The sequence below is a fragment of the Myotis yumanensis genome, unplaced genomic scaffold (genome assembly GCF_028538775.1).
Source record: "Myotis yumanensis isolate MYYU_CA2020_CCGP unplaced genomic scaffold, mMyoYum1.0.hap1 SCAF_4, whole genome shotgun sequence".
Taxonomy (NCBI): domain Eukaryota; kingdom Metazoa; phylum Chordata; class Mammalia; order Chiroptera; family Vespertilionidae; genus Myotis; species Myotis yumanensis.
In genome coordinates this window covers 91,995,111-92,009,998 of record NW_027223755.1, presented here as the reverse complement: position 1 = coordinate 92,009,998, position 14,888 = coordinate 91,995,111, and the positions used below count along the sequence as shown (strand labels likewise).

At 43.8% G+C, this 14,888-nt stretch overlaps 1 protein-coding gene across 1 annotated transcript in view; it reads right to left on the bottom strand.

Annotated features, from left to right (window-relative positions):
- Positions 1–8,162: 8,162 nt before the first annotated feature.
- CPPED1 (calcineurin like phosphoesterase domain containing 1) overlaps positions 8,163–14,888 on the bottom strand; it is a 113,632-nt gene continuing 106,906 nt past the window's right edge. Inside the window, exon 4 of the mRNA XM_070412957.1 lies at positions 8,163–8,630. Coding sequence (XP_070269058.1) covers positions 8,401–8,630 — 230 coding nt within the window. The 3' untranslated portion in view covers positions 8,163–8,400. The remainder of the gene's footprint in view (positions 8,631–14,888) is intronic.

Here is a 14,888-nt window from a genome sequence, read left to right as displayed (position 1 = left end):
CACGCGAAATGTGCCTCCCCCGGCCTCCGATGGGGTGGGGCTTCTCCCTCACAGGGTTCCTGGAGCCGAAGGCTGTGGAAGGAGAAGGCAGCACCCTTGCCAGACACGCTCTCGTGCTGTAATTAACTTGCTAAGAGTTTTTACTTCTCCAAAGCTCCGTGGAGCCCTGCCACCGGGGGATTCAAATGACTCCCCTGCTTTTCCCCTTTTAAACAGAAGCACGTGGTGAGATTTATCAGAACCAATTAATATCTGTATCCGCTGTAATCCCTTAGGTATTGAACCGTTTCCCTTCCTGCCGGTTTGAGCTCGAGACAGGGAATGGTGCCAGGGGCGCACGGCTGCACTGGTGGGTTATTTAATCCGAATGCCGGTGCTCGGCAGAACCCGCCGGCTCCAGGGCCCTTGAAGGGCCCGGCTGGGCCAGGGTCCGCAGGCGTCCCGGGCAGAGACGCCGAGGCGAGGCCGGTTCTCCGGCAGCTGTGCGATCACCTGCGGAAAGGCCCACCGTGCCGGGAAGAGAGTCACGTGTGTCAGCCCCGTCGGGGAGATGCTGCTGAACCGTCCACCCAGCATCAGGAAGCTTGTTTCCTGAAACAATCATGAGGGCATCTCTGTGGGAGGCCGGTTCGTAAAGACGCGCTCTATGGAATCGCTCCATCCCCACCAACAGCCAGACGGGCACTGTGGCCCGGAGGGCAGAGGCCACCGCTAATTAGACATGACATCAGCATTTACACTCCGCTGGCCAATGATGTCGGCAGGTGTAAGCAAAGCTAGTGAAACTCCCTTTTCATCTGCGCCACGCGCTGCGGCCCCGGTAGGTGTGGAAGGCTGGCCCAGAAACCCCTCTGCTGGAGTTCTGGGAAGGTGTAACTTTATTGCTCCAATTCCTTGGAGAGAGAGAAAGAGAGAGAGAGAGAGAGAGAGAGAGAGAGAGAGAGAGAGAGAGAGAGAGGGAGAGAGAAAACCTACTCAACTAAACTAATTTAAAAAATAGATAAAACTTGGTTCCATTTGTCAGAGGAGATATAATTTTGGAATGGAAAGAATTTGCTTCCCAGACTGACTCCGAGGTGAGCAGAGGGACCTCCATGTTAGATGGAAGACAAACTGGGACCCTGCTAAGGGGGCATGTGTGTTGTTCCCACCCCCACTGCTGCAGGAGGCTGCAGGCTGCCCTGGCAGGCTACCTCTGCGGTGTAAGAGGTAGAGCCACATGGCCTGGGTTTGAATCCCAGCTCTGCTACTTGCAAGCTGTGTGATCTTGGGCAAGTTCCTTAATGTCTCTGTGCCTCAGTGTCCTCATCTGTGAAATGGGGACAATAAAAGTACTTACTTGGTTGGGTTGTTTTCATAGGTGAGGCACTCAGGAGAGTGACTGGACATTTAGCTGGCTTCCCTGTGGCTCTGCTGTCCTTTCCTTACTGACCAGGGGGCAGCTTCTTTTTTCCTTTCGAGGCTGAATTATAAACATACTGGCTGCTGCTTTGCTGGTCACTGCACCCCCCTTCTCTTGTCCCTTTCCTGGTTGCCATAGCCATCCTCAGGGCCTTTTGTAATCATCACCAACAATCTTATCCTAGGAATTCAGGAATATAATTCTATTTTTAAGGAGCCAATCTGGAAGACTCAACTCATGAGAATAGTTGTCAGGAAATAGTGAGCCCCTTGTGATGTACCACAGGGATCTGTTCTGGGGTGGGGGGGGGGGGGTGGTGTGTGAAAAATCAAACATGTAATGTTTGATGACAATCAGCAGCATCATTAATTGCTTATCGTGTGCATATTCTGCACCGAACACTATGCCAATACATTAAGAAATAAGCTCAGCCCTAGCTGATTTGGCTCAGTGGATAGAGCATCAGCCTGTGGACTGAAGGGTCCCAGGTTCAAATCCGGTCAAGGGCACATGCCCGGGGTTGCAGGCTCCATCCCCAGTAGGGGGCATGCAGGAGGCAGCCAATCAATGATTCTCTCTCATCATCTATTTCTCTTTCCCTCTCCCTTCCTCTCTGAAATCAATTTTAAAAAAAGAAAGAAGAAAAAGAAAAGAAAGAAGCTCACCTAAACCTTATAGGGAAGGTACTATATTGGACCCATTTTATAGATAAAGAAACCTAGTCCCCCAAACAGGCCATTACCTGCCAAGGCCACAGAGTTATTGAGTGACAGACCGGGACTCAGTCCCAGACAACAACTCCTCCCACCTCCCTTCCCTGCCTCCCCTCCTCCCTCCTTCCCTGGCTTGGATGGGGAGAGACATAGCAGAGGCAGGGAGACTCGTTTGGAGGCTGCGGCAATGGTTCAGTGACCTGGATGACAGCCATCCTCTGGGGATGCCATTTACTGATGCCCACTGTGTGCTTGGCACGGGGCTGACCGCTCAACAGGCAGGCACTTAACCCTCACCCAGGTGCCATTATCTTGTGCAGAGGAGGACGTAGAGGTTTGCAGAGGTTAAAAACTTGCCCCGAGTCAGGCAGCCACAGTGGCCCAGATGGGATTTGGGTTCAGAGTCTGTTTGGAGCTCTGGGTGTCAACCACTGTGCCTCGGATCCAGGGCGCTGGGCTACTCCCAGCGGTGAGAGATCAGACTTGGCGAATGGGATAGAGGGAGGGGTGGGGCTGGGTTTCCAGTTCAAGGCAGAGGTGCAGCAATGTCACTCGTCAAGCCCGGGAACAGCAGAAGAGAAAGTGTTTCGAGAAGGGAGATGAATTTTGTTTTTTGGAACCGTGTGCCCGAGTCATCTTTGGGACACTGTCATGCTGTCCAGCTGGCATTTGGCATATGTGACTCCACCGCTTAGAAATTCTTTCTTTCTTTTTTTCTTTCTTTCTTTCCTTTTTTCTCTCTTTCTTCCCTTCCTTCCTTTTTCTTTCTTTCTTTCCTTCCTTTTCCTTTCTCTTTTCTTTCTTTCTCTTTTCTTTCTTTCATTCCTTTCTTCCTTTTCTTTTTTCTTTCTTTCTCCCCTCTCTCTCTCTCTCTCTCTCTCTCTCTTTCAATGTTTTTTATTGATTTCAGAGAGGAAGGGGGATGGAGAGGGAGAGAGAAACATTGATGTGAGAGAGAAATACCGATGGGTTGTCTCCTGCAGGCCCTCTACTGGGGATCAAGCCCACAACCTGGGCATGTGCCCTGACCAGGAATCGAACCAGCAAATCCTTGGTGCATGAGACAATGCTTAATCAACTGAGCCACACTGGCCAGGGCTCTCCTCATATGTTGTTTATGTGGAAGTTATCATCACAAAAGTGCTAATTAATGCTATTGGTGTCAAAGCATCCCAGGGACAGCGGGGTACAGAGAAGGCTGCCCGGGACGTAGGAAGCATCAATATTTAATGGTCTCACTGAAATCAAAGGATGCTGTTTGCTGGTGCTTGGCAGGGTCTTGGGAGGGAGGAATAATCGGAAGGAAGGCTCATGATGTGGGAGGGTTGCTGAGTGGAGTCCATCAGTAGGGAGTGAACAAATATTTATAAGGTGTGCCAGGCCCTGGGCCAGGTGATGAGAAACGATGCTGATCCTGCCCTCAGGGGCCCATGGCTTGTCTGACAAACGTGGGAGACGGAGAAGTGCAGCGTGCGTGATAAGTATGGTGCAATTCCGCTTAAGTGGCTTTCCAGGAAATCTGGGGCAGCTAGAATATGTAGTTGAGAGTATGATGTTGCAGTGGTAGTTTCAAGAAAAGCAAATTCAATCTTTCAAAGACCGTATAAGAGATGACACTGTCTAATTTTTCTATGCAAGTTTGAAAGCAGAGTTTGAAGGCCCAAGGAGAGACTTTCATACAGCGGGGTAGTAAGCCACACCCTACCTCTGCTCTTTCACGGTCCCAAACACACCCAGATGGTCAGCCTGGAGGCAGGGCTTCAGTGGAAGCCAGATGGCCACCCGTTCTCTACCGACAGTCACCAGCTCTATAGGGATGGTCACCACTTCCATAACCTTGGCTCACTTTACTCCATATTCATTGCCAAGTATGCACTGAGCAGCCTCCTGGTGCCCCAGGCACTGATCTAGGCACCGATTGGGAAGAGAGCACATGAGACAGACAAGTCCTTGCTGTCCTGGAGCTTACATGCCGGTGAGGGATACACACCCAGAGCGTGAAGCAGGCACGTTTCTTCATGATGCCTCTGAGGGAAGCACAAGGGAGTGAGGAGGTGCTGCCTGGCGATGAAGAGCGGACCACAGACAGGGTGGTGAGGAACGGCCACTCTCAGGAGTGATTTTTGAACTCAGATCAAAATGATGACCAGAAGCTAATGTCCATCAGAGGAAGCACCAGTGCAAAGGGCAGTGGGATGGCCAGCAAAGGCCAGGCAGCGCAAACCAGGCCGAGAGGCAGAGGGGGCAGTGAGTGGGGCCTGGGAAGCCACAGGAAGGAGTTTGGACTTTACTCGAGGTGCGGTGCAAAGTTACTCTCATGAAGAATATTACTTCTTAAAGACAAGTATCAGAGTAGAATAATGAAGAAGAACGAAAGGTATCTGATAATTATTCATATTCAATCAACTTTATTTACATAGATAAAACCTAAAGGAGAAATCAATCTGCACATTTTGTGTTTGTTTCATCACTGATGTTAAAAAGAATGGAAATAAAAATCAATGAGAGGAAAAAGAGAATTTAGTGAGTAAATCCTTTCTAGAAAGATGCTAGAAGTCATTATTCCTAGCAAAGAATTTTATATATCTATATCTATCTATACTAGTAGCCCTGAGCACAAATCTGTGCATCAGTAGCTTGCTGCCCCGCCCTCCTGTGGCTCCCCCCTCGGCCTCCCCCCCCCCCCCCCCGCCGCCTCCCCCCTCATAGCTTGCTGCCTTGCCCCCTCCAATAGCTCTCCGCCGCCCGCTTGTGGCTTGCTGCCCACCCTCCTGCTGATCCATGATCCGGTCGTTATGCAGTCGGTTGTTACGCTTCATGGCGTAACGACCACGTGCATATATTGCATCTTTATTATATAGGATATAAGCTCTCTGATGACATAAGACAGTATTCTGTGAAGTTATAAGGAAAGTCAGTATCACTTGTCAATTACTGTCTTTTGCACATGCAACCACAACTGCTAAGGTTACCAGAACAAGAAATCCCTGGTGTCTATTACACAGAGCTTTTAACAGAGCTTGCCTTGACAGTTTATTCCTAATCATCTCCCCCAGCTTAATACAATATTGCCACTTAACTTCATGACTCACATAGCTGTTTCAGGCACTACTTGGGGAATAAGTTTTAAGAGTTCAAGTAAATGCAAATGATGTTTTGCTACCTTTCCTCAAAAGATTTCATGTTAGAACGTAGACTATAACATGAAACTGTATTATGTGTATATAGCACCTACAGATGTACATAACTTGGCATCTTTCGCAAGTACATAATATAAACCTCAGTGTTTGCCTTATCCCTCTATCAGGGACCCACAATCTCGTAATGCTGAAAAGCACACGCTATTATGAAATGTTTGTCTGCTTGTTCCATAAAGTTTACTGGATTCACCCCACCCATTTTCCAACCTCGGGAGAAACATCACTGAAGACGAGAGAGAAATGTATTTATTGTAAAAAGTGAAGCAGTCCGACGTTCATCTCCCCACTGGGCCCGCAGAGTGTTGGCCATCCAATTTGAGATCACTTTAAACGACCTTCCCCTTTGGCAGCCCCTTGTCTTCCCCCCAATTACGATGACTAATTGGAAGGGGGCGCATTCGGGTGGCACGCCTTGCTGGAGAGAATGCCAAGTTCCCTACCCCTGGGGCAGAACTGTAAACAGGAAGTGCGGAGTCATCTGACAGCATTTATCGCTGTGGGCAGAGCTGTGTCCTGTGGCCCATTATAGTTCAATTCTGCTTTCCCATCTCCTCCAGTGAAAATTCTTCCTCTGGAACCATCTGTGTCTGGGACAGGCTTTGCCACCACGAACCTGGTGCAATTCAGAGAAGGGGCTCTGTGAACCCGGATGAAGTCCCAGGTCCTCCAGCTAACACTGGGTTCTCTTGCCCAGGAGAGATGGTCAAAGGTTGCCAAGGGCAGAGCTGGTAAATTTTTTAAAAATTAATTCTACAGAGTGCGGAACGGAGATAGAGATAGAGAAACATAAGTCAGCAGCCGCCTGTATGACCCCCACTGGCGACTGAGCCAGAAACCTGGGCATGTGCCCGACCGCAAATTGAACTGGTGATCTCTTGGTACATGGAACGACGCCCAACCAACCAAGCCACTGTCACCATTAAAAGCATTTTCCAGGAAAGAGGGGACAGTGTTGAGCACAGGCTTAGCAGTGGAGCTGCTAGCTTCTTGGTCCGTCCTTCCCCTCGGAAGAGCTGTGTGACCTCGGTCAGGTGGCACGGCCTCTCTGAGCCAAAGCCCTTCACACAGCGTGTAGAACAGAAGCAACACTCCAACACCACGCACGTATGACCAGGAGCGTTTTCTTGTTTTTCACAGTAGAAGGCACTTGTTTATCATCCCTTTTTTAAGAAAAAGGAATCATAAGTGGATGCATTGGTACTTACCTATTTTCAGGATGATACGTGCTTATTTACAGAATCACTTCCTAATGTCTTCCTGAACCTCTCACCATGAGAATATTGCTGTTTGGTTACTTTAAAAATGGTGAAGGTTTCGCAGGATTCCCTATTGTTAGCACATTCTTGCTGTGTTTTGAGTCAGTTCTTTTACTTATTAGGTTTTTGGGAGGGAGGCTTAGTAAATTTAATTTCTGCTGCTTTTAATGATCTCCGTATGCTCCGCCAAAACTCTGGTGCCACAGTCCAGAGCGTTTGCACCCGTGACGCCACAGAGACGCTGGGTCAGCCCCTGTGCTTCCCTGTCCCCTCCCAGGAGCCCACGCCTGTGTTTATGGGCCGGGCACACGATCCTGGTAGCTAATCCTCAGTGTTCCCGCCTCCCAGGCCCCACACGTGTGGCTGTTAGTTAGGACACTTACTGAGTTTCCTCTTCCTGAACTCATCTCCGCACCTGTTGTAAAGAAAAATGAATACAAAGCAAGAACGCAGCAAAATCCCCAAACAAGGGAATTCTAAGTTTGAACATTTTTAATTTTCCTGGGCCACGTAACAGTGAGCTAGTGTGTCACCGATCTATAGTACAATTAACTTCTTGTCTTTTGTTCCTTATAAATTTACATATCCAATTATCTTTCTATTTACTTTCTCATGGTTTTGCTACGCTGACTAACACTTTTTAACGAGAAAGTCTTGATGGGTTTTGCAGTTCATTTGTAAGCAGCGGTTGTTGAAGGCATTTCGGGGTGAGGGAGTGCTACTGTGTGACGCTGTGAGGTGTTCCTGGCAGGGCTGGGAGAACCTATGTCCCTGCCCATCAGGACATCTGCAGAGCAGACCACGTGGATGAAACAGCACAGTGTCAGGAGCTGCGGAGAAGATGCAGAGAGGAGACGGCATGGAAACAGTGCCCATTTTCACATCCTCGTTCCCCTGCTCTGGGGCAGTGAATCAAAGGCGGCGCCAATTCCATTAAAGCGGCTGGAAGCAGTGTTTGCCCTGCCGAAATTTCTGCTTTGATTCTTTTGAGAACTCTTGTCTCAATTCCCACTTTTCCTGTCAACGTCAACACAGTGAAGCGTCTCAGGAGTGGAGAGTCATTCTGATCGCATGAGGACAGCAACCTGTGGAGTTCCTGCAGCATCCAGTGTGAACGGAATAAACTCAGAATGTGTGCCAGGTGACTTTAGGGCTCTGGTCCTGGCCTCTTGGATGAGACTTTTGTAGATGGCTAATATATGTGCAAAGGTGACTTTTCTAGTCACCAAGAAGGCAAACTCAGCTCTGACTTGTACCAACTGCATCACCAGCACAGGCCTCGGCATCTGACAGCTCCGTGTAGAAATGAGCGCCTGCACAGCTCTGGTAGGAGGAGAGTTGTCTGCTTTGTTAGGAGGGAGAGGAGATGACCTTCCTGTTGCCAAGCGTCGGAGCCATGACTACAGTTTAACTGATCAGATGCAGTTTGTTCGAGGATTACCCAAGATTACACCTGGATACCAGTTGGGATTGAGATCCATAGATAGACACTCACCATAAACTGCGAGAAAACAATTTGATTTAACAACAGAGAATCTGAGATAGTTGAGAAACACATCATTAGAAAAGGTTATTCACACACTCATACAGAGATATTCCAGCATCATTTATTCTCTTACTCCCAGGCTCCAACCCTCCTCCAGCCCCTTCTCTTTCTTAAAGGGAAGGCAGTTCTACTTCAAATGTAATTCAGAATAGGACCCAGCTCTCTGATTTATGCAAAGGACATAAATTCACAAATCTGCCTAGATACTTCTTTATTCAGAAGCTGCTGTTTCTGGCAAAATTAAAAGACAGTGGAAGTGGAATTGACTGGGTCATAATGGCCATCATTTTTCCTTCATTAAGTCCATCAGGTCACCTTCTATTCCCTTCTCGCTCAGCTCGTCCAAACTGTAGTACCGATGAACGATCTTCTCAGCAGTGACCACCACGACGCGGACCCCGTGGGTGTCTTTGCCCAGCTGGCACCCGATGGCAGATGACACCACGACGTCAAGGTTCCGGTAGGTTCCCCCAGCATTCCTGTGGTAGTGGCCCGAGAATACAGCTTTGATACCTGCAGGGAAGGGAAAAACATTAGGGGGCCAAGGATTTCCATTTAGGTAACTTAGGGCTCCAATGTTTTCTTGTTGGAACAGTAATATATTATTATATTACACACATACTATTATTCAGTGTATAATAATTAAGAGGCAGCATATGTGACATCCAGAATCTTCTAGGATAGCTCATATATACAACTAGAGGCCCGATGCATGAAATTCGTGCAAGGGGTTGGGCCTTTGCAGCTACGGCGGCTTGCCTCAGCCCTCGCAGCCCTGGCTTCGTCCGGAAGGTCATCTGAAAGGTTATCTGGAAGGTTGTTCAGCCATCCGGTCTAATTAGCATATTATGCTTAATTATTATTATAGATGTTATCATGTTTGTCCTAACAACTGGTCCAGGAAAGTATTAGGGAAAAACAGACAAGGAACAGAAGGTGAATGATGGGGAGAGATGGCGAAGGCTGAAGGAAATCTTTTGAGGGCATTATGAGAGCCATACGATCGAAGTTACATGTCTATGAAAAATAATGTCGATGGAGTTCTGGTCAAGATGGAACAGCATGTTCAATGTTTAATGTACATCTCCCCACCTCAAGCTTAAAGCAATGATGGATAATACATAAAAGGGAAAACTGAAGGACAGAGGCAACCTCAGCATCCAAACGAATAATGCCATGGACCAGACACAAAGCAGGAAGGCCAAGCCATGAGTGGGGTACTTGGCTTCTGGGAGGTAAGCACTTATGGTGAGATAACCGGGACGGAAAGCTCTTTCTGAGCGGAGGAAATGAAGCTGACCCCGTTTGAAATGAGGTGGCGGGAGTGCCTGTTTACGGGAGGAGATTGAAGAAAACTGCTGTTGCCTGTTGCTTGGTGCCCGGGGCCAGGGCAATGCTGTGCTGGTATGTTAAACAAGTATTTCGCACACATGCACACACACAAAAAAGACCCGATTTGTAATGTTTCCTAATCTCCATGGTTTGAACACTCTTATCATGGCCATTTTCAAATGACCAACATGATGTTATTGAACCGGAGCGGGAAGAGATGCCTCGAGCACCATGCTATAGTGTTTCCACTACATGGACACAAATACTGCAACCTTTAGAGCATGGATATTAGAAATGTATGGCAAGATAATTAGAAAATGCTAAGTTTTGAGTGTTTGTTATCTTTACTGTTTAATATAATTTACTTAATGGTGAGTTCATATAATTAAACAATGGCTGTTTAACAATCAGCTCACGAGAGTCCTTAAAATTTAATCATTGATTTTTGTGAGCTGATAGGAGCTGTCTCTAGCACACTACAGGGCTAGGGCTCATAGCAGCCTGTGGGTCTAGGAAGGAAGGAAGACACAGGCTCAAGTCTAGGAACTGAAACGCATTTTCCCAATAAATCACTATATTATAAGGCCTGGTCCTGGATGGTGGCTGGGGTGGAAGTAACCGAAACCATAGACTGGGAGAAGTTATTCAAGAGAGAAAGTAAGAGAAAAACAAAACCAAGAAATCTCTTACTCAAACTGAACCTGAAATTAAAAAATTCCACCACCCATGAAGAAATCTCATGCAAAGTAAGATGGTCTACAAACTCTTCAATTAGGAACACAAATTCATTCCAGATTAAATCGATATAAAACTGCCTGGGAAATACTTTAAATAAATGGGCTAATTTAAGTAAAGGACCAATATCCATACTTGTTATGAAGCAAAACAGGCATAAACTGAATGAGAATAGTTGATAATGAAAATTTAGAAATGGTGGACATAAAAGACATTGAAATTTACAACAAAAGCAACTCTCAACAAGTGGCATACATTCTAGACTTGGCACTAATCAAAGATCTCATGTGATATTAGTGAATTAAAAGGTAGACTTGAGGAACTGAACTGAAGACGACACGGAGACCCAGTCACAAGTGATATGAACAAGCAGTTCAAAGAACCCGGAAGATAGATTACGAGGTATCAGTGCGTTCTCAAGAGAAACTGAACAGGGGGAACGAGTAAATAGTAGTAAGACTAATTTGAAGAAATAATAGCTGAGAGCTTTTCATATCAAGTAAAATTGTAGAGCATGAAAGAGAAAAAAGCTTAAGATAGCAGGGTAAAGTATTACAAAGGAATGACAATTAGATAGGGGCATCTGAGCAATAACAGAATCAAGGCATTATATCTTCAAAATGTTGAGGGCAAATAACTACACACCTCAAATTTTATACCTAGCTAAACCATCATTCAAGTTTAAGGGCAAAATAAATACATGTTTGGACACATAAAGACTAAAAGTTTACCACTTCCAAACCTTCATTAAGAAGACATAAATAAATGGAAGGCTATACCCACTTGTGGAATGAAAGGATTAATATTGTTAAAATGTCTTTACTACCTAAAGCAATATATAGATTCAATATAATCCCTATTAAAATACAGGTGGCATTCTTCTCAGAATTAGAATAACTAATCCTAAAATTTATATGACACCACAACAGACCCTGAATAGCCAAAGAAATTTTGAGAAAGAACAAAGTGGGAGGTATGATGCTCCTTGATATCAAACTATACTATACCACTACAATAATCAGAACAGCATGGTACTGGCATAATAACAGATATATAGATCAATGGACTAGGAAAGAGAGCCTAGAAATAAATCCTTGCTTATATGGACAATTAATCTATGACAACAGAGGTAAGGATATTCAATGGGGTAAAGACAGTCTCTTCATTAAGCGACTTTGGGAAAACTAGACAGATACACGCAAAAAAAAAAAAAAAGAAATTAAGAAACTAGATCACCTTCTTATACAATATAGAAAACAAACAAAATAAATGAAGGACTTAAATGTAAGACCTGAAACGCTAAAATTCCTAGAAGAAAACATAGGCAGTAAACTCTCTGACATCACTCATAGCAACATTTTTTTTTTTTTTGGATATGTCTCATCAAGCAAAGAAAACAAAAGAATAAAAAAACAAAGGGGACTTCATCACACTAAAATGTTTTTGCACAGTGAAGGAAACCATCAACAAAACAAAAAAACAACCTACTGAATGGAAGAAGATAGTTGTCAATGACACATCAGATAAGGGGTTAATATCCAAAATACATAAGGAACTCATACAACTTAACACTAAAAAAAAATAAAAAAATAAATAAAATCCAATTAAAAAATGGAAAGTGTACCTCAACAGACATTTCTCCCAAGAGGACACACAGATGGCCAACAAATGAAAAGATGCTCAGCATCACTAATCATCAGGGAAATGCAAATTAAAACCACAAGGTATCGTCTCACACTGGTCAGAATGGCTATCATCAATTAATCAACAAATCAGTGTTAGCACGATGTGGAGAGGGAACCCTCAGACACTGTTGTGGGTGGGATTGTAAACTGGCACAACCACTGTAGAAACAGTACAGAGATTCCTCAAAAAATTAAAAATAGAGCTGCTATATGATCCATCAATTCTACTTCTGGGTATTTATCCAAAGAAACAAAAACACCTAATCAAAAAGATATATGCATCCCTACATTTATTACAGTATTACCAGTAATAGCCAAGATATGAAAGCAACCTAGATGTCCATCAATAGATGAATGGATAAAGAAGACGTGGATGTACATGCAAGGAAATATTATTCAGATATATAAAAAGAATGAAATTTATCATTGAGATAGCATGGCTGGACCTAGAGAGTATTATGCTAAGTGAAATAAATCAAACAGAGAAAGACAAACACCACATGATTTCACTTATATGTGGAATCCAAAATAAAATAAATGGACAAAAGAGAAACAGACCCATAGATATAGGGAACGAGCTGATGGTTGCCAAAGACTAAGAGAAGTGAAGGAATGGGGATACAAAAAAGATGCATCTCATGTAAATATAATGAATTTGCTTTCATAAAAAATTTTAAAAATTGGAAAAGAACATTATCAAGAAAATGAAAAGATAACCCATGGAATGGGAGAAAATATTTGCAAGTCATGTATCTGATAAGGGTGTAATATTCAGAAAATAAAAAAGAACTCTTCCAATTCAACAATAAAAAGAAATAACCAGAAAGGCTGTGGCCACCATTAGGGGACAGAGAAAGCACAGGCTTCCGAGTGGGATTCAATCTCGCCACAAGGTACCCAGAAATCAACCAAGATAGATCTCAGAATGACACCCTGCCCCACCTTCTACGGTGTTTGTATTAAGTATAGGCTTTAACAATCTGTTCAAAATTTTTTCGAATTTACAGGAAACTTAAAGATTATTTATAAAAGATTACAACTCTTTTAGGAATTATTTAGTTTTGCACATTAAGAGGCCCACACATTTATTAGCTCTTTACAACCTTCATCACAATCTATTACAGTGCATAACAGAATATGCAACTACTTTAAAAATAAAACATGGCTTTGAACTGAGTAGGGAAGCAAATGGGATTTCTTACTCTGGTTTATCTTGAGGAGCTTTAAGTGTGATGGCAGAAGCTTTAGTTAGATCAACTAAAGTGCAGAGCAAAAGAGAACGGAAAGAATTGACCTGGAGCTCGCATCTGCCGTGGCTAAATCTTTATTACCTTTGATGGCTGGTGGAATAATGTTGGAAAAAAGGTATGAACCTCTGGCCATATTTTGCTCCGCTTTTCCCAGGATTAAGGATTCTGGGAGAACATTAAGAATGAGATTGTAATAGAAAATTGTCACTTTGAATCTTAGTAATTATTCAGAAATTCAAGCTGATTTGTGTTTTTATAAGTAGGATTCTATTCACGATATAAATCTAATTCATTCTTCCTTTTAATAGTTCCTTTAGGCCTATGAAATTTCTTCACTACATTTAATAGTTGTCCTATCCCCTCCACCCCCAAATCATTTTTTTTTTGACATTGGGGCTGAAGAAAAAAACTTTTTAAATCTTTATTGTTGAAAGTATTACATATGTCCCCTTTCCCCCTCATTGACCTCTTCTAGCCACCCCCGCCCCCCGCCTTCACCACCCTATTGTCTGTGTCCATGGGTTATGCATACATGCATACAAGTTCTTTGCTCTCGTCCCACTCACCACCTTCCTTCTGAGATTCTACAGTCTGTTCCATGCTTTTATGTCTCTGGATCTATTTTGTTCACCAGTTTATTTTGTTCATTAGATTGCACATGTGAGTGAGATCATGTAACTTGTCTTTCTCTGACTGGCTTATTTCGCCTAGCATAATGGAAATAAATATTTTCACACACACACACACACACACACACACACACACACACTCACCCATACACAAGAAATAACCAAACTGATAGATGGGCAAATAATTTGAACAAACAGTTCTCCAAAGAAGGTATACAAATGACCAATAAGCACATAAAAAGATGTTTAGCATCATCAACCATCAGGGAAATGCAAATCACGAGCTATCACTTCACACCCACTAAAATGGCTAAAATAAAAAAGATGGAAAATAACAAGTGTTCACAGGGATTTGGAGAAATTGGAACCCTCCTACAGTGCTGGTGGGGATATAAAATGGTGCAGCAGTTTTGTAAAAACACTTTGGCAGTTCTCAAAATGTTAAACATATAGTGACCACATGACCCAGCAATTTACTCCTAGGTATATAAGAGAAATGAATGAAAATGCCCATTATTGCAAACAATTGTACATGAATGTTCATAACAGCATTATTCAAAATTGCCTAAAAGTGTAAACAAGCTAAATGTCCATTAACTGATGAATGGGTAAACGAAATGTGGTACATCCATACAATGGGTTATTCAGTCACAGGAGGAACAAAGCACTGACACATGCTACAACATGGACTGACCTCAAAAACATTATGCTGAATGAAAGGAGTTAGACACAAAAGGCTACACACTGTATGACTCCATTTCTATAAAATGTCCAGAACAGGCAAATCCACAGAGAAAGGAAGATTACTGCTTGTCAGGGGCTGGGGAGAGAAAGGGAAGGTGGATGACTGCTCACGGGCACAGCGTTTCCTTAGGGAATGGTAAGATGTCTGCAATTAGACAGTGGATGGCTGCACAGCCTTGTGAACATATTAAAACCAGTGAATTTTAGACTTTAAAAGGGTGAATTTTATGGTGTGTGAATTATATAGCTCAATAAAAAAATGAAAAGGGAGGAGGCTAGAATGATCCATGTGGTAACAGATTAGAGTTGGACACATCAGAATGATGTTTAGCTTAATATCGAAGCAAATGGTTACCTACGGAAATATTTACAGATGTGTAAACACACAGGTGAGTA